Genomic DNA, 26,364 nt, shown 5'->3' with positions numbered 1-26,364 from the left:
TTCAGGTGGCTCAGGTGCCAGTGCCAGCCAGACAGCAACCATACACCACACCCATCCCCACACGTTCAGAAGACTACGACTCAAGCTTGAACTGATGATGAGTAGAATGGCAGGCGAGCTCGGCTTCATCTGAGTGATCCAAACATCCCATAGAGTGAAGCCCGGCAAGGAAATGAATAAACCTCGACCTCCTGATTTTAAACTGCTCACCCATGAATACACTTGATCTCATTATAGGCAACAAAGGAGTTTCCTCTGGGGGACAGTGAGGAGTAAATAATGAGGAGTAAATGACTCATTTGATTCTTAGACCTGAAAGGCTCGTGAAAAGACGCAAAGACGGCGGAAAACAGGACGTGGTAGACGGTAACTTTATGAGCGTGACTTAATTCATCGATTCAGGTGTAACAGCCTTCTGTAAAGCACCGCGTGCATCCGACATAACCACCTTGGTGGGTTTGTCTGCTTCCGAGCGGGTGGATATCGACTTGTTTATTTCTCTCTGCATCTCCAGTCAATTCGTTCCGAAACACGAAGAATCTTTTGTTATGCCAGTGGCGTTAAAAACGTTCTTTCTAAAGAGCTCTGTCGCGTATTGATGATGCCTGCACGTGGCTGATAAAAGGTCACTCGGCATTGTCTTCTTTCCAGTCGACAAGCTGATAGACCAAACTGTTTAGTTAAAACAAAGTCTGAACTTTTAAGCGTCTGGTTTATTTTAATCTGTTCTATAGTCAGTGTTATGAATGAGTTTTTTTCTAACTGTGAAATCACATGATGCATGGTGTCCAGCACAGATGCAGGAGCCGCTATTTGAAGTGCAGTTATCTTTGAACCAAGTATAACCTTCTCTTTAATCTACACATTGAAATTATGACGCTCCACTGACTGACTGGAGGAAGATTGGAGATATGTATTCCCCCCTGGTGAGAGGAAAAATGACTCCTCGTTTCCTTCAATTCTCTTTTGATTTGTCCTGCTCGCTTCACATCAGGTCTCTTGCCGTCTCAGTCGACCCTCTTCAAACTCTCTGTCGACTGCTGTGAGCGGAGGTGTTGAACTCATAGGACAGAGTTCAGAAACACTTGAGAATGGGCTTTCCTCTGAGGTGTGTGACTCGTGGCTATCTGGCTTTTTGCACGTGTCGTGAAGAAGAAGCATTGGGTGGCCACTCGGACTCACCCAATCTCAGATTATTTTTTTTAAAAATAGAAGCAAGAAGCTTATTTTCTTCTGAGAACCATGGACTGAAATGCGATAGAACTTTTTCAGTGAGCGACAGCCCTCTAAATACTTAAACAGGACGTGTCACCGAATCATCCATCCATGTGTCCACGGAAGTGGGGTGAATCGGTGGAGGCAGCAGTTCCTTCCTTCACGCCAGGAAACTTCCTGAGAGTAGAGGACAAGCTCATGATCTCTCCGGGGTGTCCCAGGTTGGCCCTCCAACACCTCACCGGGGAAGTGTTTCATTTAGTTTGGGACGGACAAGACACCTCAACCAGCTCCTCTCAACACAGAGGAGCAGCAATTCGACAAATAAACTTCATCTAAATATCTAAACCCCAGCGATGGAGGTTAGATGGAGGCGCGCAGAGTAAACGCAGAACATGCCCCCGGTAAATGCTAACCCCACGACTCTAGGGAGCATTTGATCTGAAGCCTTGTTCTCTCAATCAATTCCATTGAATTTTGCTGGTCATCACAAAAGACGGAGAAGGCGCACTAGTTCCTCTGCTTCTGTTAACACAACTGAAAGGGATCGCTCCGGCACGTCAGCTAGCTTATCCATTTTTCATGCCCAAACGTGACATGCAGCACAGCCGTGTTGAAGAATCCATGCCTCTTTTTCTGTGTGCTAGAGATGGCAAGGTGCTTGGAGAGGGCGACTGCAGAAGCCTTGCAATGTTCAGGCTGGGCAGAGACCAAATTAACTGTGATGATGGTCAATGGTGGAGCTCTGTTTTACCACCTGAGCCCCTCATTAAGGGAAGTGTCTCGCAGAGGCCCAGAGCAAGGCTGATTGCACATGCCATTAAACTCACATAAGGGCTTCATTGTACCTTGCTCCCTCACCAAACAGCTATCTATCCATCCCTCCACTCATCCATTCGTCCATCGCGCTAAAATAATAGGATAAAAAAGTCTGAACTCTTCGCACTTGCAGGTCACAGGTCTGATTTATCCGCCATAGAGCAAGGTAGCGCATCTTTTATCAGGTGAATTTGAGCTTGATCTGGCAGAGAAAACCGTGAGCATGAGAACACAATGGCAGAATGGGGCCACGTGTGTGTAAAAATGTGTTTTTAATGATGCGCGCTTTACTTTGTACACGTATTAAACAATGCAGAGGGAAATGTTGGGATGTGGGTGGCGAGGACGGTTTTTAGAGCGCTCACTTCTGCTTCTCTCCATCCAAGAAATTTGGCAAACAAAATGCGTTTATCAGAAGAAACCACGAGCGTTCGATGACCGACAACATGACTGAGACCAGCCGCCTGTGTTACTGATGGTCTGGTAAAAGCAAGTATAGTAAAGGGACCAGTGTCCCGCTGCCTCTCTTGGTCTCAGGATAAATGAATTAACTCATTTGTTTTTAAGTGCCAAAAGGTAACAATATGTGTGACAAAGAAAGCTAGTTGGGAATGTGAGAGCTGTAACTGGTCACATGTTGGTGCACTTGGACTTGAGACCGACTCGTGGCAACACTTCTGTGTGTCCAAAGTTCTGACACCACAGCTGCTCCTTATTGCCTCTGGTCCTTCAGGAGTTGGTGGAGCTGCGGACACGCAGGCGAAATTTTGAGCCTTTTAGGTAAATAAAACGCCTGTGATTTTGTCGGTTTGATGTGGCGAGGCTCGATAATTTGGCAGCATGATGATCTTTAGCCTGTAAAAATCCATGTATTAGCCGTGTTGTTGTATAAGCCACAGGGTTCAGATCGCGAGGAAAAAAGTAGCGGCTTGTTTCTTTAGTGAAATGGTCGCATACTAGTCACTGTGCTGGGAGATTAAACTAAATCTGAGGTGAAGACACTTAAAGAAGCATTGTCACCCACCCACACATGATGTCATTGCAGCCTGAAAACAGACCCAAGAAATGGCAGCCAAATCTACTACAGCTGTTTGGAAAAACAATGAAAATATTCCTAATACACCTAACATCCGACTTACGACCTGCTTGACCACGGCCAGCAGATGCTTTTTTTAGTTTTATTTATTTTTTATTTTTTTTATTCAATGTCTGATCCTGGTCGTAAGTCGGATGTTACGTGTGTACGTTTCCTGGAGCTTTGAATAGAAACTGACATCTGGGCTATTCAATGCTTTTATTTGCAAACGGATAGTCTGAACAACACCAGCCGACTGGCCTTTCAACTCATATAAAATCACTCGCTTTGTGACTGAAACACATGGGTCCCAAACTTGTTTGTCACATCCCACATAATCGCTGAGGTCTGCAGTCTGTGTTTGGGAGCATGCCCTCTCTTGCGCTCTGATGTGTGTCCAGAATGAATGGTCAGTAGCACATCCCAACCATCTGAAAGCATGGTGCACTGTTTGACGGTAGCAGCAAATCACCTTTGATGTGGAAAACGGGAAGCACGCAGTGGTGTGAGAGTGGATGCTGGTGAAGGAGGGGAGGTGTTGCACATTATGGTGATGGTGTGAAGATGTTTTTCCCATTGGAGCCAGTGATATCACATTTCCCAACATGGGGTTTCTGATGCTATATCAATGCATCAGAGCGCTGCACAACACTGACATTTATTCACAAGGATATTGCATCCGCCATCATAAAAAAGTAATGGCTTGGTTCTTAAGTCAAACGTGTGACGCGGAAAAACGTAGTTCGCATTACGAACCGATGCTTCATTAGTAACACAGGAGCTACGACACCAGCCGAGAGAAGGGAAATTAGGAGTCCTGGAGAGCTGCAATACAGAGTCACATTAGGAAAACGGTCTGCCGCACAGAGGCAGGGATACATTGTCACACACACACACACACGTAGACACCAGCTGCTTTCAAAGTGAGGGTTTAAAAATACGTCCCAGAATAAATTAGCTAGTAATTCACAGTGGTCATTAGTGGAGAGGAAGGCACAGTCATTACGCCGTCTGGCTCCCTCGTACGCACACTCAGCGCTAGCATGTTCGATTGACCAAAATCACGGAAAACAAATCGAGATATTCTTGCATTGATATAAATAGAAAACAAATGAAACTGCCGGCAACCGATAGCCCCAGGCAACAGGATGGGATTACAGCGGGGGGGAAAATGGTGGCTTGATGCATTGGAGCGAAATACGAAGTGAACCCATGAGCCGCTCTCCTGCCGACAAAAGACATGGACAGCCCCCAACAAACACGGCGATAGACACGCTCAGCCCTCTGTCCTTGTTATCATGGAGATTTATGCTAATAGGCCAGCGGACGTGAGCTTCAAAGATTCCCACGGCACATGTAGCACGCACATCTCCGATGTTTTGAATTTTTAAGCCTTCGTCAGGAAGAAGCAACACATTTGAATCTGGCCATGTGGTTTCATTTATGGGTCATACTTGCCTCTTTACGTAGCTGACTGCAAATGCTTTGGTTAACTTTAGATGACAATAGGCTGAGATTAAGATGCAGTCGAAGCCAATGTCAACGATCCAAAATGTATATTGGTCGTGTTTTTTATGATATATGAAATGGAATGAGTCGGTTCATTATTTACCCTTGGTATATGGATGAAAGCAAGGAAGGGCGTCAGTACAGAAAATCACTATGTAGTGGACCTTAGGTAGCAGAAGAATCCTATAATTGAAGGGTCACAGTTCAGTAAAACACCTGATCGACGCACTCTCTCTGGAAGTTTTTCTGAGCGCACTGACCGGCAGCCTGTTTACAATCAGATATTCTGTAAATGAACCCAGACGTAATCTAATGAGACTCTGCGGTAGCTGAAACCTCAGATCCCGTGCCAGCTTGGCTTCGCAGCAGATGGCCGAAACCAAAGTGGGCTGAGATCAGGCCGAAAAACGGTTATGACCAAATATGGCAAATGCTTCGTCAAGACAACAACGGTCGCGTCGGCTCGCAGGTAAACAAAGGAAACATGGAAGCCAGCGGTGTTCTGACGGTGCGATGAGGACCTCCTTTGTTCCACATCTTTATTTTCCAGTGTTGCCTGGGGGCGTGAAGGTAATTGGTTCAGGTGCAGGCTTGGAGTGAATCTTTTCCCGGCTGACTCTTTCTTTTTCTCTTGAACAGACCATCACTGTCAAACGTGAGGTCCGAGTTGAAGTAAATGAATAATGTTATAGCTTGTTATTAGCATCACAGCTGAATTTGCAGGCAGCTCAGTCACTCGACGTCTGCTCTGCTGCTTTAGTGAGGTTTTGTTGCTTTGTTATCTGAAAGGTTCTCCAGTAATATTTTAACAGTACTGCTGGTAATGCTTTTTGATTTTGCATAATATAGTTATGGATTTCAAAGCACTGCATGTATTTATTTCTGATTGTGTTTTTTATTTTTTATTTGATTATTTTTGTATTTTGTGTTTTTATTTTCTTCACAACTTTTGGGGTTTTTATTGATCTATTTTGACCCTTTTTCGTTCTTATTTTTTCCTATGTACATTACTTTAGATGACATCATTGTATTACTTAAAACTTTTTTAATTTTAATACGCTGTTTTTTTTATTTGAAAATTTATGTCTGAAGCTCATATATCTTCATACACAGTAAGCACTTAAATCCAGCATGCTTCTTTTTTCAACCCAAAACCGTAGCTGTCTAAAAGGAGAAATTCTGTTTTGCTGAAGCTGATGCTCGGGTGGTCAAAGCGCCCATCATTAATCTGTTGTTATGGCAACCGTTGTCCACATCCCAGCTAAGTGAAACATCCTCCAGCGTCTGAGCAGCTCTCAAGTCCAGCAGTACAAGCCCAGCGCTTCTGCAAGTTTATAACTGACCTAATTTGACTTCAGTCGACGCCGTGTTCTGAAGGATTTTGCTGTGAAAACACCAGACCAGAAAAAACAAAATATTCAGTGCATCTCAACTTCTCTGTCTCAATTAGTGTCGGTGTATTTCCTCCGTGAGCGTTTCATTATTAATGGCTGTTGTTGGGTTGGTGAGAGCGATTGGACAGATGCTGCCAGCTGCGATCCACTTCTATCAGTCTGACACTTGTGATTACTTCATCAGAAATCTCTCTTTTTCTTTACTCTTCCCTGTGAACGTCTGCTCATAAATAATCAATGAGTTTCTCAGAACTCTGCAGAGTGTTAGTGGGCTGCGTGGACTTCTATTTCAACATGTCTGCCAGGGCCAGCTTCTCGTCTGAAGCTGACCGGCTGATAAGGATGTTTCTCCCTTCTCTGTGGTCAACATGTGGAGACCCTTCAGAACCTCTTCAGAGCCAGACAGACCTTGCCATTTTGACAAATCACCCTGGCTCTACGCCAGAAAGAATCCACCAACACGGCCAGACTTCTTGATCCTTACCTGGAGGCTAATGAGTGTCACGGCGCAAAGCTTCTGAAGCCACATAACAGAAAGAAGAGAAGGGCGGAAGAGTTCCAGATGTCAAAGACAGGTCCAGTGTACGAGACCCAGTAGAAACCAAACTGTTCCACCGAAAGCACAACATAAACTGACTGTTTTTCTGACTCGGAACGGGACTTCAACGCAGCAAAACTAATAAGCTATGGATGCAAACAACTCAGATAAATCATGTTGACAATTTGAAGCAACGGATATGTGTTAATAACTGAGTAATACATTGATTTAACCCAGCATCTTGTGCTATTTTGCTACCAAACTCACTAGATTATCACTTGCTCCAGAGCTCGTGGCACAAAGCAGACAGAAGTTTGCTTGCTAACTAGGCCTGCACGATAAATCATTTTAAAAAATGCCATTTCGATTCACCCTTGTGTCTGATTTAATTTTCAATTAATTTGGATTCGCACTGGATTCGCAACCCACTGGATTTGCATCACAAATGCTTCTTTCCTTTGTGAGTTTTACGCTCAAGCGGTGCTGCAAGCCACGACTTTCTCAGTTCCCACGATGCTCATGGCTTCACCTTCAGCCAATGACGAAGCGCCTTGTGGTCATGTGTTTCACTGGTGACGTTAACGCTGTCGTGATCGGATCGCTCGGCGGCAGGATACAAACTGAAGCAAAATGGATGACGAACCGGAAACTAGTTGTGAGAATCGCTCTCAAAACAAACTTGTTCCGAAAACAAAGGCTCGCGTTCAGTTGTGTGGCTGTATTGTGGATTCAAACTGGACAACGAGTGTCATTTAACGTGTCTTTCACTCGTCGCAGCATCGCAAGGTAACACCACAAATTCGGGATGCTCCAGTCGATCGTGATCGGCCATGATCGGTGAATGCCGATCGATCGGAGCATCCCGACCACAAATCTTTATCAGCACCTGAAACGTCACATGTTTGGTGCTGCAACTTTGTTTTGTCCTGGTTTATCTGTGCAATAAACGCCATATTTAATGAGAGAATTGTGATGTCAATTCTGAGCTAAAAGATCATGATTCATATTTTCCCACGAATCGTACAGGCCCACTGCGAACATTAACCTTTTTAAAGCTCCTTTTATGGCATGTAACTTATCAAAGAGGATGAGTAACTTTGTGCGAAGTCGGTGTTTGTTTTCTCTTCTGGAACGCCGTCTGCCCTGTCATTAATTAGACAACACAAACAACCTTTTTTGCGACCGAATCAGACACAAATTCATCTGCATGTGTCAGTTAATCACTGAATGCGTCAGTGTCAAGGCTGCTGGCGGCTGAGTCACGGCCGAGTGTCACAGACTGTGACGCCGGCGGCTGTTTCTGACAGAACCTGTCACTAACGCTCAGCTCGCAGGGAGAGAATGTGGTGGTTGGTTCGAAGATCTGCCGGGGGTTTTCAACTCTTGTTTTACTTCAAACAGAAGAGCGCTTATCTTTTGGTCTTGGTTCACCTGTTGGTTAAAGGACTCAAGAGGTGGTGAGACCATTTCAAAGAAGTCCTCAGGAAATGGAAATGAGCTCCTGGGCAGAGGTGTGCGATACTGTACCAGGGGCAGCGAGAGTTCTTTTGCTAACAGACAGGCAGGGAAACGCTGTCGAAGCGTTTGAAAGGTGGAGTTGTAAGCCCACTGACCTGATGATGACGTACATGACCAGGAAGTTCCCCACCAAACCGATCACACACACAATCATGTAGACGACCACGATGGTGACTTTCACGCTGGTGGGCAGCAAGGCGTCAGTCTCGTTGTACGTGCCGCTGAAGTTGTTCTGGTACAGCGAGTCATTGTAGAGGTGCAGTTGACTCAACTCGGCCAGCAAGAATTCATCGGCGAAGTCCATTTTGGAGCTGCAAGACAGAAACCAAAAGTTGCTGAGCTCATGTGGAAAGAACTATCGGCAACATGCGAGGAAAAACAGCGCGAGAACTTGTTGTTAAAAAGCATTTTCCCTCTTCACTTGCTAAAATTTGCCGCAGTACGCCCGGCTTGTTCCTCCCGTCCCGCTTGAGCATGAATATTTATCGACTCTAAACAGTAACTGGGGCTGATTTTCTGAATGTCCCCGGGGTTTCTGCCAGGTCCAATGTAGAGCAATAATATCTCTCTTATCTTCTTCTCTCCTCCCTTCCCCTGGAAGTGCAATGTAAAAATCTTTTATGCGGAAACTGAGCTTTCATATTCTACTTTTCAGAGGCTGTAGTTTATATGCGACTGAACTAATGAGAGACTTTTTACAGGTCCGGTGTGTTGATGTCTGACTCATTTTTCTCCACCACCAAAATCTGCAGCATGGTGCACTTCACATTCATGAACCACAAGTCACCAACCGCCAAAATAACGTATTTCGCCTCCAGAAAAATTGGGCCGACATTATGCAGCACCCCATGGTCAGATTTAATCGCATACAGCTGTGGAGGTTTGATTGGCAGCCATTGTTGACGTGACAAGCCATTGTTTAATTTTGGGAGGGGGCGGGGGCATGTGGACATTTGCCAAGAGATGAATCAAGTGTGTGTCTATGATTCGTTGGTGAACAGGTTGATGGGGCTGAAGTAAGGCAGCTGTCCATATGCGGAGAGCTAGATCACAGGTACAATTGAAGCAAAAGAAGTGTCCCTATTCCTCGAGGGCCGCTGTAAGGTTTTTGTTTTACTCCTCTGGGCCGTGAGATGCTCACTTTTAATACACGTGCCACATATGGTGGCCGTTGTGTGTCATTGAATTGACTTGACAGCTGCAGATTTGTGATAACTATGGAGACTATGGAGAAGTTCTTAAAAAGAAAAAATGCTAAAGAAAGTCATGGTGCCCCCAACAGTAAAAACTGTTCACCTCTTGAAGCAGTTTTTTTTTTTTTACATTTACGCTTTACTTATCTTCTTCAGTGTTTTGGAAAAAGAAAATATGTTATGATGTTTAGATGTTTTATTATATTTATTTTATTCAGAATTGTATTCATGACAACAACAGTTTTTTTTCCCTTGGAAATTTGATGAACATGACTTGGTTCTGCTGCTCGATGACAAATGTCTTTGCACTGATCACATGGTTTCATGTCATTTCACAAGGTTTGTGTGGTTAGTGAACACAAATGAAATCTGCAATCGCAGTAATGAATCAGTTCTATTCCTTTAAGTTGAGAGCTCCTGTCCTATTTGACAGTAAATGGTGTGGAAATTCCAACCTTAGCAAGACACACCATCATCATGCTGACCACTCCCTCTTACATTCATTTCTGTCTACACAGCCTCCAGCCAGTAGACCAGATCATTAGGGTGTTTATCGGTGATCCGGGCTCGCACCACGTTTGTGAACTAACTCCAGGTGATTGAATTGTTGCAGCCAGTTGGACAGAAGAGAAGCCAATATCTGTCAAGTTTGCACTAATTTTCTCGGACTGCCTTGCATTTTGCGCACGCAGGTGTGAAGCTGCGCATTTACTCGATAGCGTGTTGTCAACGCCACCGAGAACGTGTGACAACAGAGTACACGATGGATATCTGTGGAGTCTTTTAAGCTGTGATCTGTGAGACATGTCGAGGACTTGGCTCGAGCTGCACCCTCACTGTTCAGTCCAAACTCTTGTTACTACACCGAGTCATGCTTCTGACTCACGCCTTTAATGCTTAGGAAATAATTCCAATGAAAAATGTATGGGAATGAACGCCATCATCTATTCTGCTGCACGATTCCTTGCTGCAGCGGCGGCTTGATGAATGCTGCGTGAGACTGTACCCCAGAATGCATTTCATTAAAGCCCTAATAAATCTTCCTGGTGTGTTTTGTTTTGCAGGTCCTGCAGAGGAGCGTGCTCGGGTTCCGCATGCATGCGTAGATATATGGCGCACAGCTGAGCTGTGATGAATGCTCAGCTGAACCATGAAGAGTCCATGTAAGGCTGCAGTGCCACACCGGGTGGGCTGCTCAACTACTCCCGTCAACAGAAGGTAAACGCTCAAATACATAACTGTCTCATTTGTTATGTTTGTGTTGAGGGGTTTAGTGGATGCCACCGACTTGACTTAAAAAATCTTCAAATTCGAGCGCAAAGCACATAAATCCATCCGTGCAGAAGAAAGGAACACCCGACTCAAACATTGTTTGGTTTCGCTGAGCGCAGATAACTTCAACAAGAAGATTCTTCCATCTGTCACAGTGGTTCAGGTCCAAGGCACAGTGTTTACAGCAGGAGAAAAGTCAAGCTAAATAAACAGCCCGTGTTGTAAATCTGACAGATCAGTGTGAGGACGGTGTCTGACGACTCACTTTGCTGTTGGAATCTGGCCGCTGGCCTTGCTCAGATATGATCGCCACATTTGACAAACTCACACTGAATGGTGAATTTCTTCTAGGAAGACCAGAGGCGGCATGGACTGCCACGTCCCCTGGCTCAAGTCAAGATGGCGTGACAGTAACTTTCTTGTCCGATTAATATTGTTCGCCTGATGATAGTTGTTTATATACAGTAATAGAGGGGGTGACATTCCAGATCCTCTACGAAAGCAGCGCTGTGGATAAAAGTGCGGTGCTTGATCCAGCCTGTAAGCTTTGTCCTCCCTCTTTCATGTCACCCTGCGTTGGCTATTTCAAGGTTCTAGAATCACCATGTAGCATCACATGACCAGGCAGGTACACCATTCTGGGCACTAAGCTGCACGCGTCGAAAATGATCTCTTCAATCAAACCCATACCCTCAAATGCTGAACGTATTCATGCGTTCATATTCTCCCGCCTGGACTACTGTAACCCTCGCCTCACTGGCACCAACAGGAAATCACTCTCATGCCTCCAGCTGGTTCAGAACTGGCTCTAACAGACGGCAGCACGTCACTCCTGTGCTAGCTTCTCTGCTCTGACTTGCTGTCCACTTTAGAATTGATGTTAACGCTAACTTTTAAAGTCCGTCTTGACCTGGCACCCGACGACATTGCGGAACTGCTGACCCCCTTCTAGCCTCAGAGGTGGGTCTCTGCTAGTTGTCCCGAAATCTGGACTTAAATCTGTCAGTGCTCCTCCACTCTGGACCAGTCTGTCAGAGGAGATCTCAAACTATTGCTAAAAACCGACTTATATAGGCTACAATTTATAAATATTTAGTTCTTTGCTTTCAAGTTGAGTGAGTCCCAAAGCTCTTTGCTGTTCTCCCTGTAAATCATTCAAAAATCGATAAAGTTTATTCCTTTATTTTTAGTTTCTGAATGTGACATTTGAAATATTCAGTTGAACATATGACCACATGTAAATCAGAAAAGTGAAGTTAGTTCTTGACAATCTTTGAATAAACTTTACCCAATTCACCATACATTGATCACTATGTTCATTCTACAGTCAAACTAGGCTTAAATAAAGTATTTAAATTGATCCGACACAAGCTGGAATCACATCTCACTGACGTTTATAACCAGGAAATAATCGCGGCCCCCACTTGTCAAGACAGAACACACACATTTTAAAGCTCAGCAGAGCTGACTTTTGGCCCGGACATGTGCTTCAGGTAAACACACTTGAACGCACCACCGAGCTTCTCTCGCTCTCTCTCCCTCTCCCCGAGCAACCAGTCACTTAAACGCAGCACCAGACGAAGCGAACGTCAAAAGTATAAACAGCGCAGCGCACCTCGTCTGCATATTTGTGCAGTGACAGACACTAACGCAGCATCGCACACACACACACTGAGTGCGATCATATCAGCTGTCAGCCCGAGCAGAACAGCATCAACACCGACCCACGCAGACGCCTTTTCACAAGTCCAGTGGCGGTGGTCCTGGCAGGAGAGAGACACAGAAGCTGCGTATCCATGTGGAATCCTACCTTTTCTACTTGAGCTCCCTGTAGGAAGTTGCTGCGCTTCTTCTCCCCGCGTTACTGCGCACAGTCCAGGGCTGCGTTCTGCCTGCTGTTTGTTGGATGTTTCCCAGGTTTCATCACTAAGGGATCCAAACACACAGTTGGAGAGGCAGTGAGAGGGAGAGATGCTTTCACCTCCAGTCACCAGCATCAGCCGGGCAGGTTTACAGAGAGGGGAGGGGAGAAGAGGAGGAGGAGGAGGAGGAGGGGTCTGCGAGGATGAAGATGCAGCCTCCCGTCCTTCTCACAGCGTTTTCCCAGCCCCTCCACCCAACCCCACCCCTCCACAGACAAGATCGATGCGGCTTCATCACCTCCCTCTCCAGCCCCTCGCTCGTGAAGCAATCTGTGCGTTTGGATGGAGAGGAGGGACTTAAGTACATGTGCCGCTGCTGCGTGATGGAGCAGAAACACATCAGTGGAATGGTCATTCTCATGCATGGAACAGGGAGGAGGCGCGTGTGCACTTGTTAGGCAGGCAGTTTATGCTAGTTAAGCGCAACAGTCATGCTGGAGAGGATCATAAAAAGGTGCTCAACAAGTACACTGCGAGGACCCATGATTGATGTGGATGTGAATTTAACACAAGGTCTGCGAGAGAACTGCTGACTTAGCAGATCTACTCAGACTGGCAGTGTCTTCAGGTCAGGATGGTTCCACACTCGTCTGCAGACCAGTTGGAGTCTGTGTGGAAGATTGAAAATCAGGAACAACACAGTCCTCTTGATTTAAGATTTCATTCAAGGATTCTTAATGATAAATAAACACAACAAACAAAAGTTCAATTTCGACACGCAGGCACGCGATAAAATATTCATGCTTCCCAACATTTCCCCTCAGTCACATGAAGCAGGGTGTTGTTATTAAACGCATCCTTCTTATAAATGAGTGTATCGTCCCAACGAACAGAAGCGCGTGTCGGTGAGAATGATTTCAAATCAACACATCAATAACAACAAGGCCACTTCCCAATGAATATTATTCATATCATTGATTAAGATCAGCCACACAGACCATGGGGAGATCTTTGATCCTTCGATTAGCACATGTGAACATCAGATTTCAAACCATCTGTCTCTCACTTGCGCAGAGCAATGAGCAGACTATTGATCCGACTCTTATAAATAGCTTCCTCAAATTGTTGCTCATGACCTGTTGTGTATGCGCGGGCGAGAACTCAAACCCGTGGCCGATAATTTGACCATTTCTATCATTTTATAATTTATTTTTAATCATTTTATAATGTTTTAGGAAATGACTTTGAGCCTTGTGACGTCATCCGCCCGTCACACTCCATTTTCAATGAGGAATGTGTTTCTCACACAGAAACATTCTGTGCTGGCAACAGAAAGACGTCAGTGTTTGATATTTGATTGTCTTATATTAACCACCCGGTACGGACTCCTGACCTTATTTTTGCGCAGCTGTATGCAACTAAACAGTCAGTCTACAACACCCAAAGAATAGACAACATACCAACATACTACTCCCCAGTGGCGGGGGCAGCAAACTGTAGCTCAGATGGAAGAGTGCTCCGCCTGCAATTGCTTGCTTGAGTTCCAGACAAGTTTGTCATGACTCAGTGTTAGACATTGTGTGTATATGACTTTCCAGCGAGTGGTTCCGGTAGGTCAGCTTGGGGTAGTTGGGCATTGCCACCTCCGAAAGAACCAACGTGACCCAGGTCATTTCTTGGCATGCTTTGCTGCGTGTCCCAAAGGACAGGGGTGAACGAGTCAAGTTACGAGTCTAGCGAGCATTACCAAAAACAATGGATGAGATATGTCCAGAAGACTGGGATAGAAGAGTGTGGAACCCTGGTGAAGTCCATGTCTTTCACGCAGCAGACAAATATTTCACTTTTTTTCTTTCAGTTAAACTTATGATAGACATGGAACTGTCCACCCACCATGGGTGAAATTGAAATATCCTGTGGATGAAAACAATGCTCAACGGACCTCGACTCAAAAACAGAAGAAATGAACAGCTGGACAAAGCCAGCCAAGGAATCATGCGTCAGATGAGGAGGGCGATGATGAGGAACCGTATGAGGCTATTGTATGACAAAAGGGCTGCTTTGATGTCAGTGCTGAACCGCTGCATGCTCACATCCTGAAGGTGAAGCCAATGAAATATAAATCAAACAGAAAGATGTCGCATTTTTCCACTGAAAAACAGAGAATTAGCCGATACTCTTATAGATTTCATATTGAAAGTGGAGTCAAATGGATGATTTACGGAGTCAGAATGCTGGTGTTGGAGGAGCGATTTGAAAAGCCCATGCCAGAGGGAGGAGGCTGCCAGCGATTGTTGCTGGGAAAATTGAGTGATTTCCATGTAGAGGAGAAGATGAATGATGGTGGCTGATGTTCTGCGATTGCTGGGTTGGCCCTGCAGCTCATTCCGGATCCTTCCCACGTCTTTCTGGGAGACGCAGAGCTGATGTTTGGGCCTCTTGAGCGATGGTGGTCCTCATTTTCAGTTGCGCTCATCTCCCACTGACTGTTTGTTCATTCAATCATTCATTTGCTTCCTCTTATGAAGGAAAACCTCACCAACATAGAGTAGTATTGGGTTGGTCATACTGGGTAAAATGTTTTTTGTTTTTTTTTTTGGAAATGTGAGGTGTTTTTTTCCTCTCTATCTGTTTTCACTGCTTCACATGATGGTGACTTTCTTGAGCATGCAGCTTTATGGTATATGTATGAACAAGAACATCAGCCCTACAGGAAAGAGTACGTTGTTATCTTGGACATAGAATGAATGACTTCACGTGCGATTGTTGCCTCCTGTGGCTGCCTCGGGAGGTTTCCAAACTGATAATGTTCTCCACTTATTTGACCTCCGTTGACTTCAGTTTCAAGCGTCGCTCTGAGGGAGTCTTCAGTATCGTCCGGATAACAAAGTAAAATCCTAACTGAAACCAAAAACTGTGTAATCTGTCTGGTTCACTTCGAATTGACTCCATTAAAGATTCATACGCAGGCTTTTGTGCGGCGAGTGAAACGATGGGGCGTTATTCCATCTGACTCTCTATCGGTAAACTATCATCAGTGGATATAGTTACTGGCAATTGCATCAGGTGGGTGAGTGAATGAGGCAGGTTTTGATCGAGTCCTGTGCTAACAATAGTGCGAGCTGTGTTGTCTTACACAAATGTGGCATGAAGTTTTGAGAAGTGGCTTATTTATTTTCGAGATCTTCCTCACACTACCTTCACGGTGGGGAAACCAGAGAGCAAGATGTCAGATGTTTGCGGTCGACAGTGAAGCTACACCGCCAGATGGAACACCTTCATTAAACTCAAGTAATGAAGGCAGTTTTGCTTGGGTGTTGCTTGGCTCAAATGAAAATGCTTTATCACAGAATTGGTCGGATGGTGAGCTGGGTTCATTGAAGCTTCTATCGTGGATCGTGGTTTGAAGACAAATGCACCACCAAAACCGTTTGAATAATGTCCTGAGGCAATGCATTCCACTCTTGATGGAAGGTAGTTTCCAGGTCCCAAAGGTTGTCGAACTGAGGGCCCTTGGTGGAGGTGACCCCACAGTGGACAATGCTGAGCTTAGCAGTCGAGGGAAGTTGTGTGAATTGTCTTCATGATGGTTTTTAAAGAAAGGAATGATGTTCTGAAAAATGTTGCCATGTAATAAAAGGCATTCCCTGCTGTGAGCCAGTAACTGATCCCTCACCACACTGTAATAAACACTGGCAATGCTCGCCTCATCCACGCCGTATTGTACCTTAGATGTCTATTAGCTAAACACTGTGACAACATCACAGCCCCACATCACACTCACTCGACATCAGTCTCAGATCATCTGCATTGGTCCTTAAACAACGCAGAAGGAACAGACACATTTGTTTACGGACATTACAAACGTTGTGAGGACAGAAATTCAACAGGATTCCATTGCTATGTCATGTCTGAAGTCTTATTACAACACTTTGGAAATGCATTCATACATCACAGTACGGACGCAATTTGAAAACCTAGTCTTGGAAACACAACGTTAGCACCTATATTAGCTCAATGAGTGTTGCCTTCAGAGCCATCTGTTCCTTTGTATTACTGTCACCTGCACACAGTCGTACATGTCTCTGTCAAGGGGACATTTGCCTTCATCCTCAACAGCATTTTGAAAACAATTACACAACGGTGAGGCGACACCACATGAGAGCAAATAAAGCAGCTGGCGCGTGGCCTTTGCTTTAAAATGAGGCATTTTCCTACGTTGCCTGCCTCTTTGTGCATCCTCCAGAGATGGTCTGGCAATTTCCCAGGAGGAGTTTCCTGTTTGTTTCAGCGTTTAGCTGCGTTGCTGGTGTGATGAATCATAGCCAACCAGAAGGTAGATGGGCAACAAATGAAAATATCGTGACTGAGCTAAAAAGGGAGGTAAAAAAGGCAGGCAGAAACTTTAATTAACCCGAGTCTGTGGATGTTGACAGATGGTAGAACAGCGTGATCAGACAAGCAAACTAGAGGGTAGTGCTTCCTTTCTCTCATGAAGGAATACTCCTCGACTCTGTCGTGAGGAATAAGAACTGCTCTGCTGATGTTTAATATCAATACTTGTAAAGAGAAAAATGTCTTTCCTATCGCTGTGAGACTGCGAGTTGTGTCCGCTGGGCCGAGGCTTACAGCAGCCCCGGGGCTTGTCAGGAGCAGTGATGCAGGGGATTACCAATGGAGTTCACCTGTTAATATTGGGGAGTTCTCGCTGAGTCACGCCGCCTGCCTCGCGCGGCGAGAGCCGCTGAGAACACCCGCTGGTGACTTTGGTTCCTGGTGTCATTGACTCCCAGCTGCCTTTCTGGCTCAGTTCAAGCGACACCGTATTATCATGCGATGGTGAGCGATATTTTTAGGTGGAGGATTTCACACTAGATTTTCAGTATTGCATCAGGAGCCCTTGTCACTTTTCAGGCTTGCACATGTGCCGACCGACCATCCAGCCACAGGCTAAATGGGCACATACAAAAACATATGCAGGTAACTTGAACTCATAACAGTGAACTCCTACAATTTTGGAGTGTTTTTGCACAAAGAAGTTGACGGACTGGTGTCCTCATGACCTTCTCGACTCCATTTTTGCCACCGTTCTGAGCCATTTCTCATGCTGTAGTGGTCCATGAGGAATGGAGCCGGCCTCTCAGACTGCTCTGTGCTCAGAGGAACATGAAGCGGTGGGGTCTCAGCTCCCGCTACCGTCGAAGACAAAATACTACTCCGTGGTTGAATGAAAGCAAATTGCAGTGAGGATGGACTTTAAAAGCCAGCAGTGTGTGAAATGATGCCCAATGGCTTATTAGAGACAAAAGCCCTTTCATGGTGGGTTTTCTTTCATCTGAGAGTGTTTGATAAAGTAGGTAATGATCCTAACAGAGACTCAATCTTAGGTAACTCAGGTGTTTACCACAGGGCTCTTTCCAAAATATTATTTTGCATGACATCTGAATGCCTGTTACACCCTCAGGAGGACTTCCTTGACTTCCACTCTGGGAAGGTCTCACTGGGAAGAAGATCTGGGTTGGACCCATGACATGAAGTGATTCGATCCGCTGGTAATCCTTGGTCTGCCTCAGGATTCCCTGAAGACTGAAGGAGTTTTCTGACAAGGAAGTTGGCCGTCTTTGGCCTGGCTGTTGCCCCCTGCGACCTGACCTCACACGCGCTTTTTAATATGTTATTTTTCGTTCCACTACCACACCAGAACATGCCAGATAACTCCTGTAAATAGTGTGGGAAAAAGAAGCATGGCTAACACTTAGAGCTTCATAAAGCAATAAGACTTTGAATGCAGCGGGATGTCTGTGTATAGACAGATGAGTAGGAAACAAGTGAGACCCAAAGCAAGCAACCGTCTAGTGCACTCTGACATGAGCAGAATATTCATGGAATATTTTCTTTATTGATGGTGATGATGTTGAAGGGGAACTTTTTTCCCCTTCAGTGCCGGTTATTGAGGGAATAACTGAACGCTCTTGACACACATCTCCATGCCCTTCATGCATTTGCCACACAATATTCTATTCAATTCAAATCAAAAGACCTAATTTGTTCAGAAAACATGAAGATTTGAGCAAAATAGATCATGGAATGAACTGGAGCAAACTTGTGCTTATAATAATGACTAATAATGCATTTATTTTAAGCGCCAATTCCTCATGTCTGTGCCTCACGTCGTCACTTCCGTTGCACCGCAGGCTTCGAAGTGGCTCCATTGGTGGATCCTGAGGCAGCCAAGTTCAGGAAGATGGTCGGAGCCACACCCACTACAGCGGTGAGTGGCATCATCGTCCAGTCGACGCACGTTGAAATGTGATTGAAACAAAGCAGTAGCATCTTTCCTCAGAACTGCCGCACGACCCTTGAGCAAGGGCTCTAACTTGAAAGTGATCAGCACCAGTGTCTTACTGTTTACTGGAGTGAGTCGCTTCAATTGTAGGAGGTTGAATGTAGTGTCATAAATGTTTGCTGCCAACAAGGCTGGATGTCAGTGGGTCAGGGATAAAGAAACATCAGCGTCTTTCAGTGGAGACGCGCAGCTACATATCAGACGTATCTCCACACCAAAAACACGGGGTGATTTCTGCTTCACCATCCTCTCACAGCTAGATGTGGAAGCTGCTGCCTTCTGTAGTCTTTATTCATAATCCAGCTGCAGCTGCACCCCCCCCGAGAACCCATTGAAATATTTTTAGTTATTCGCTTGTTGCAATCAGGGCCTCATTCCCGAATCTCCCCTGGAAACTGAGGCTTGAGGTTCAAAGTTGGAGCCAAAGTAATGGTTTGAAAAATGCATATGCTGCGTCACTCCTCCCTCGCAGCAGCTGGACTCTTTAGTCGCAGCGTGCGCCATCTGATATCTGGCTGTGCTGCGATATTTTGGGGGGAAATTCAAACACTGTGAATCGTGCCGTCAATCTGCCACACCTAGTTGATCGCCCTCTGCTGTATACACTCCATTAGCTCGGAAGCTGGGCTTCCACCAGTCTGGGTCATCGACGTGCAAGGGTCAAGGTCATTGTCCAGTTCCTGGGTGAACTTCTCCATCACACCTCTAACCACTGGCACCAACCCCCCTCTCTCTCTCGCTCTCGCTCTCTTCTGCATCTGTTGCCTAGCAATGGAATAGAGCTTCCTGCACAGGTTATTAGTGAGCTAACAAATTACAAAGCATAATCAATGCAAACACTTCATTGCTGTCATTAATCCTGTGGTTAAAGTTCATATCCCGTCAATCATGATGTACCGTCAGTTGTTATTGTCATCGCGATGACCGCAACACTGTGGCAAAGACTTAGGAAATGACCTGTTGTTTCCTGTTTGGAGAGCAGGAGAGAGTAACACCACCTTCACTGATTCCTCCTCTTTGTTCATGCCTGTTGTTCAAACCAAAACATTGAGTCATAACACATAGCGCTTCAGCACATAAAACTCCACAATAAACTGTGGGTTCACAAAGACAAAGAACGCACCAAAGACTGTACGAGCAGCTGGGAGTTGGCTGCTTTAAACAGTAGTAGGTCACATGGACTCTGTCTACTGCTACTTCTGTTACAACTGTTGCTGCGACCACGTACTACTCAGTCGTGATCCATGATCTATCTTGTACCTCTGCGAAGCCACTATGACTTTTTTCACCTAAATGTATTGGCTTCTATGTATTTTATTCTTGGTCTCACCAATTCAGTCAGCAGGTGGCAGTCGTGCTGCAGAGCTCCTGTGATAGTAGGTTGTGTCACACAGGCTCTTGTTTTAGGGTGGAATGAGGGGTATTAGCAGAGTTTGAAACTGGGCTAGTAAGTGCGGTCGGAGAAGGAGCGATCACGATTATTAAAGAGGTAGCGAATGCAGCAGAAGAACAGGAGCAGGATATATATGGGAACACTTGGAAGCCATTTTCCCTTCCAGAGAGTGGTTTGTGATGAAGTGCTGTTCACTGTGAGTGGAAAATTGGAGACCATTTCGCTGTTCCTTCAACTTCCATGTGATTGCTTGACGAATGTCGCTTTGTCCTTCAGTTGTGCTGAGAAAGAACACTTTCCACCGAATATGGCCGCCTTTGTGTAAGTCATTAAACCTTCAACAAACCTCAGTTCCACTCATGTTTTTCAATACTTGAAGTTGCCATATCAGATTTTGCTCCGCCTGAGAGACGATGAGACACAGTTCATGCCAAGAGGTTTCTAAGGGCAACAGAACACAAAATGAATCTCTGGATATACACAGCATTTCAAAGCTGTTTTCCTCGTCTGTGGGGCACTTATGATGCAGGATCTCAATTCCATTAACATGATCATAATAATGAAATCAGATTCTTCCCTCATCGGCCATATCATCTCTCGCCTCGCTTTATGTGACGTACAAATCTCCACGGATCAATCCCATGAGAGAGAGAGGGGGAATGAATGGCGATGAAGAAACGTCTGAGATGGGAAACAATCTAATGAGGAGTCCACCGACCTGGGACACTTTTAACCAAATTGTTTTGTACAGCTGTGAACAGCTCTGTCTCCCAGTCACATCTATTCAGCGTGATGAGATTCAGATGGATTCTGACAAGAGGGGTTATCAAAATCCAGCCGCGTGTTGTCCCCCCGGGCGCCCAGGCCTTCTGTGTGGAGCGTGAGAGAAGTGGACAGAATCATTATGGTTTTAGTCATCTTGAAAAAATACAAAAAACACTCTTAGTCTTTTAGTCATAAACACGACTGTAAAGATAGATCTTTCCTCCACTTACAGATTCATTTATGATCAATGCAGGCACCAAAAAACAGGGTTCATTGACACCTGGGCATCATCAAGACGGTGTCTATTATTTAAAGCTATAATAGACCAAACTTAAAAGTGGTTCTCATGAGTGCAGTGGGCCATAACTGACCTTGGCTGTGACCTTGGACGCGGCTGACCATGAGCTCTACCTCTCTCATTTCTGACTCTCTACATCCCGACCCTGTGCTGCATGCTGTCGCTGTTTTCTGTTTTGATTCGGCGGATTGATCAACCGCTGAACAACTCCACCAACGCGCAAACATTCCCCACCTTTACCCCTTAGACTCCGCCCTCATGAGCAGCTCCATCACAAAACATCAAACAGACTACTCACCGAACTTCATTATAAAAAAGATGTACCGAACTATTCCGGACTATAGAGCGCACCGGAATATCAGCCGCTCCCTAGAAATCCAAGGAGAAAAATGGATCTTTTTCGCACCGGTCTATCAGCCGCAGGTGCACTTTTCCTCTCTGTGCCGCACAAAATGCATGAGAAACACTTTCAGCGATCCTCTCGTTCTAGTTTAGAAAACGGGCTCTGGCATCGAGACTGACTCATGAAACTGTACAATGTTCTGAACTTGACTCATGAACTCCTCACATCTTTTATTCACGTTAAAGCGCTCAAAATGTATCTGTATTTTAGTGGCTTGTAGTCCAGAAATTACGGAATTTATTTTGTAATCTTTTTTATTAAGCAGGTATGTTTATTTATTCCATAATATGTGTGTGCTCTTTGCTCTTGAAACACTCTTTTTTTTTTTTTTTTACTTTCTTTTTGCAATGCAACTTTCACTGCATTTTTTTGTAAAAATCTTCTGCAAAATCAAGCATTTTTGGTCACATCAATTAATAAAAACAAAGTCTGTTATAGAGTAAAACGTGACCTTTGCTTCAGGAGGTGCTTTAGTTTCAATGTAGTTGCCTTGACATGGTTACGTTGGATATGTTGTGACAGAACTGAGCTCTCATCAGTAACTGCTATCATCAGCAAAAACTACTTTTAATCCGAGTCAGAAATAGGACCAAAGCGCCTCATGTGCAACCGTACACTCTCTTTTTTAAGGATAAATTATGTTTTTCTGGAAGTTATTAAAGACCACTGAGCCAGAGGTCCTTTTATATAAAAGACCAAAATCTCAAGCAGCAGGTCACGACGGACTGAACTCCACCCGAGTTTAATATACCGCTAAGATTGGGGTGAAAGCCACTCAACATAGACGCTTCTGGTGCCAGTTTTACCTGATCATGGCAAGTCCCATCGAGGCGAAAACTCCAAATCTGAAAGTGAGCAACACATTTGGGGCAGCTTCCTCGCTGTGCTTCAGTAGCAACCATGTCTCAGGCTGACAGATTCTTCCTGGAAAGACGAGGACTGGGTGAGATCGCCTCAAAGTCTGGGGGTGTCCATCATCATGAGGCCAGAGCTTGAGTTGTGGAAGCTGTTGTTGTTGATGTTACTGTCTTATTCAGTTGATAGAGGAAGCAGCACGACTCTCTGGAGACAATACACCAGGAAAAGCATCGAGCAATTAAATCGACTTTGGTGCATAAACAGCGCCCAAACGTCAACAGGCATAGATGTGTAAATGCACACAAACACCTCAGTGTATTCATATCCGCCGGTCAATGCTGATTACCATTTTATAAAGAAGAGGGTTGAGAGGGAAACACGAGAGAGGACGCTGTGAAATATGGATTGAGTAAGTGAAGGGGGAAGAACAAGTGAAGTCTAGCCTGTAGTGACCCGGAACAACGGCTTTGTATCCCTCAGATCAATTGCTCCAGGTTAGATGAGGCACCTGCAAGGCTTGAATTCTGATGCATTCTCTTCTAAAATAGTCGGTTCAGTTGATACTACAGCGGAGTGACGTGGTTTTAAATGCAAAATAGAGGTGTCTTCCTGGTCTACTGTGCGAACCAGAGGCGGGGACCAGTCTCCAAGTCTCAGCCCACCTCAGTGTTCATGAACAAACTGTCAAGGTGAATGTTGAGCCACGATTGAGCACAGAATCAGCATCGGCCGATGGATTAGAGCAGAGGTGGGCAATTCAACATTAGAAACTGTAACTGTTGGGGCCATCAAAGGAAAGACAGCGCTGACTACAAAACATGATGGAGAAATATCCAAAATATCTACTTGAGTAACAAGGACAAAATGAACCTAAAAAGATGAAATGTATTTGAGGACATTAAGAAGTGTATATATGCCATGAAACCTATTGAAATATTTCAGTTTGTATGTACTTTATTTGAATATAAATTGGAGTAGATGGTAGATAAAAAGGCAATTTATTTCAAAATATATTTTCAGTATTCCTTCACTGTATTTTGAGGAACAAGAAAGACACAAAAATGGCCAGTGAAAAGAAGAAAACTTTAGTCTGAAACGAGAACATGCTATATTTAGTGCTGAAGTGGTGGCAGGCAGAAAAATAAGGTCATATTAGTGATAGTTTTAGCTTGACTGGCCGCACATGGCCCCCGGGCCGCGCTTTAGCCAGGTCTGGATTACAGTCATTGTGATCGGACAGATTTTTATCGTACAGTCTCCAGTAATGGTAGATGGTAATGACAGCAGCCTGTCTCTCCTGTGTTATAACCCAGACCCCCCTCATGCGACAGAGTCTTTCATGCGTCCGTGTGTTGATGTGCCTTTATTACAGATGACCCCGCTCACTCTCTGTGTGTGGGCGCATTCTTATATGTTCATTAAAAGCAGCTCACGCGCTGACGTCAGCAAAGCTCGATTGTTTTTCGCGCGTTACTGTACGCAGAGGAGGCCTTTCTCAGCAAGAAAGGAGCTTTTTATGGAGGCCCAGACGTGACAGCTGACGCCTGCTTCCAAAAACGTATTGAATTGCATCACCCAAGCTGTTGTGTTGCTTTGTGTCGGGGTGAAAAAGAGAGCCGTTAATGACCTTCCAGGGGTTGTAATGTTGAGCGGCGGTTCCGGCGCAAAGAGCCATTAGGTAATGGCGTGGTTTCCTAGCAACCGCGAGGAAATAGTAACCCACCCCATCAACCCGCAACTCTGTAAACATGCCTTCTTGCTAACAAGCAGGCTAACAAGTCCCTTGCCAGCTTGACTACTTCATTATCTCTCCAAAAAAAAATAAAAAAATCCCAGAGGCATCTTTGAGAGTTTCCGTCGGAAAATGATGGCGGGGCGACGCCAGGAACTGACCACACTTTCTTTGTTAAGATAGAATTTCACCTGCAAAGGGTAACAAGCCAGTCACTCTGGTGAACTCCATGAGGGTGTTAGTTACGCTCAAGGTGAACGGAAAACATTTTTGGTCACCTGCGGTGAAGCCATAGGTGGCAGTTATGATGGATTTCACTGTTCTAACCATCTATGAAGCAGCAGAATGTCCGGACTGGTTTCAGTGGATTTCATCTCAGTTGACAGCTGATCCTTGTCGGAGAGCGTGGTTCCAGCCGAACAGTCTGGCAGTGCGGAATGCCCTGACTTCTTCCCAGGGGGCCTCAACTTTGAGCACAAACAAATCTGCTCGCTGCCGTCGGGAAAGAGAGTTGCCGAATTAAACGCCGGCCGTGTTTATCCAAAGATGCTGACTGAAAATGATTCAGCGAGGACTCCACTCATCGGTGACCCACAGTCCACTTTAATGTGAAACTTCTTGATATCAGACTGGTTTAGAGTCCCACTTCTTCACACTCATCTGACATGAAAGTCTGTTTCCGAGATGCATGTATTTTCTTGTTCCTCTCATCAATAGCAGTGGTTTGGTTGCCATGGTTGCCCTCACTCAGGCATGACAAAAATCCTTATAATAGACTGACTAATGTGTATCTGGCTAATCGTGACCATAGTTAAAGGTTGGAAGGCAGATACTTTCCTGCACAAAAACCCCCAGATGACGGTTCCACAGGCTGCTACTGTAAACAGGTGAAGATGAAACAGCCTTGGATGTGCAGCAGTGATGAACTCGGGTGCAGAGGCAATGAAATAAGGTGCAAGAAAAGAGCCAAATGAATGTCCTGCGCGCTCTTCTTTGCTTGGCTCACACCCACACACATGCAAATGTGCTAATAAAATTTGCCGTCTCAGCTCACACCCACAGATTTCCAGAGGTAGGAAAGGTGATTCCCGGGCCGCTAATAATCTTTCAAATAAACACAAACAACCGGAGGTGGAAAGATTTGCAGAGTCAAGTCGCAGCCTTACAGGGGATTGTGCTGATGCTATAAATAAACTCCAGAGTGTAAACACAACACAGTGCCTTTAAGGTTGAAATACACGTTTAGAATAATTCAATTCATGTTCCCTGCGTATTATCTCACCATCCTTGAGCTACTATTTACGCTGCGATTAAAATCCGGCCCTTGTTTATTTTGATTGTATTCTCTTCATCTTCTGTTTGATTTGACGGTTCCTTTCATCCCATTCTTGACCCGAGGTCGGGTCGCACGTGCAAGAGGCCCAAACCTCTTCTGCCTCCTCGAAGAGAAAAACCAACACCCAAGCTGTTGGTTTCTTAGACCTACCACAGCTCAAGCTCTTCCTACAATGTCCCTCGCAAACTAGGCGCTATTTATGCAGCATTTTCCCTCGTGTGGCTCCACTTGTGGCCCAAAGAAGCTTTCAGGTCACGGCCTTTTGAAAGGGCTGAGTGCTGGGTCCAGATGCGCTATATCATGAAACATTTATGGATGTGCTCCCGGGAGACTCCAGCAGTTTATCAGTCACAAAGTACTCTGATACAATATTTGACTCCTGTTTAGCAACAACAAAACACCAGTATTCCCTAACTTCTGACTCGAATTGCGTGCGTGTGGTCACGAACTCACTCCAGAGTGTGTGTGAGTCCATTTATCTCTTGCTGGTGTATTCTCATGGGACCAGTGTGTCACTATGGCAACAACATGAGACATTTCAAGATGGAAGCAAGATAAGTGTAGGCAAAAGGGAATGAGGTGTTTTCTTTCTCCTGCTGAAGCACAAGCTATTCTGTGGTTTCTCAGATGCTTTCCGATGTCGTGCTGAGCTTAAATGACATTGGAATAGAACGGATCTCGATTTCTCTCATTCATTTCAGCTGCTAATTCAAGACTGCAAGTTAGGGACGTCCACTAGATGATGCTGAGCACACGATGGAGAGTGTTAAATGGTTGTTTTGATTTCCCAGCTGCACTGTCCAGCGTCGTAGGCTCCTGGAGAGCAACCCACCGGTCT

At 45.1% G+C, this 26,364-nt stretch overlaps 1 protein-coding gene and 1 long non-coding RNA gene across 3 annotated transcripts in view; one reads left to right on the top strand and one right to left on the bottom strand.

Annotated features, from left to right (window-relative positions):
* oprl1 (opiate receptor-like 1) overlaps positions 1-12,522 on the bottom strand; it is a 34,140-nt gene extending 21,618 nt beyond the window's left edge. For both annotated transcript variants that reach the window (XM_053848697.1, XM_053848698.1), the window contains exons 1-2: positions 12,344-12,522; positions 8,164-8,379 (exon numbers count right to left, since the gene is read on the bottom strand). In XM_053848697.1, the coding sequence (XP_053704672.1) occupies positions 8,164-8,372 (209 nt within the window). In that variant the 5' untranslated portion in view covers positions 8,373-8,379; positions 12,344-12,522. The remainder of the gene's footprint in view (positions 1-8,163; positions 8,380-12,343) is intronic.
* The window catches only part of LOC128749277 (uncharacterized), a 47,914-nt gene extending 29,188 nt beyond the window's left edge, over positions 1-18,726 (top strand). The window contains exons 4-5 of the long non-coding RNA XR_008412917.1: positions 10,326-10,479; positions 18,590-18,726. This is a non-coding gene — a long non-coding RNA (uncharacterized LOC128749277). The remainder of the gene's footprint in view (positions 1-10,325; positions 10,480-18,589) is intronic.
* Positions 18,727-26,364: the final 7,638 nt, after the last annotated feature.

The sequence above is a fragment of the Synchiropus splendidus genome, chromosome 18, assembly GCF_027744825.2.
Source record: "Synchiropus splendidus isolate RoL2022-P1 chromosome 18, RoL_Sspl_1.0, whole genome shotgun sequence".
In the NCBI taxonomy this organism is placed as follows: domain Eukaryota; kingdom Metazoa; phylum Chordata; class Actinopteri; order Syngnathiformes; family Callionymidae; genus Synchiropus; species Synchiropus splendidus.
This window is presented reverse-complemented; position numbering and strand designations above follow the sequence as displayed.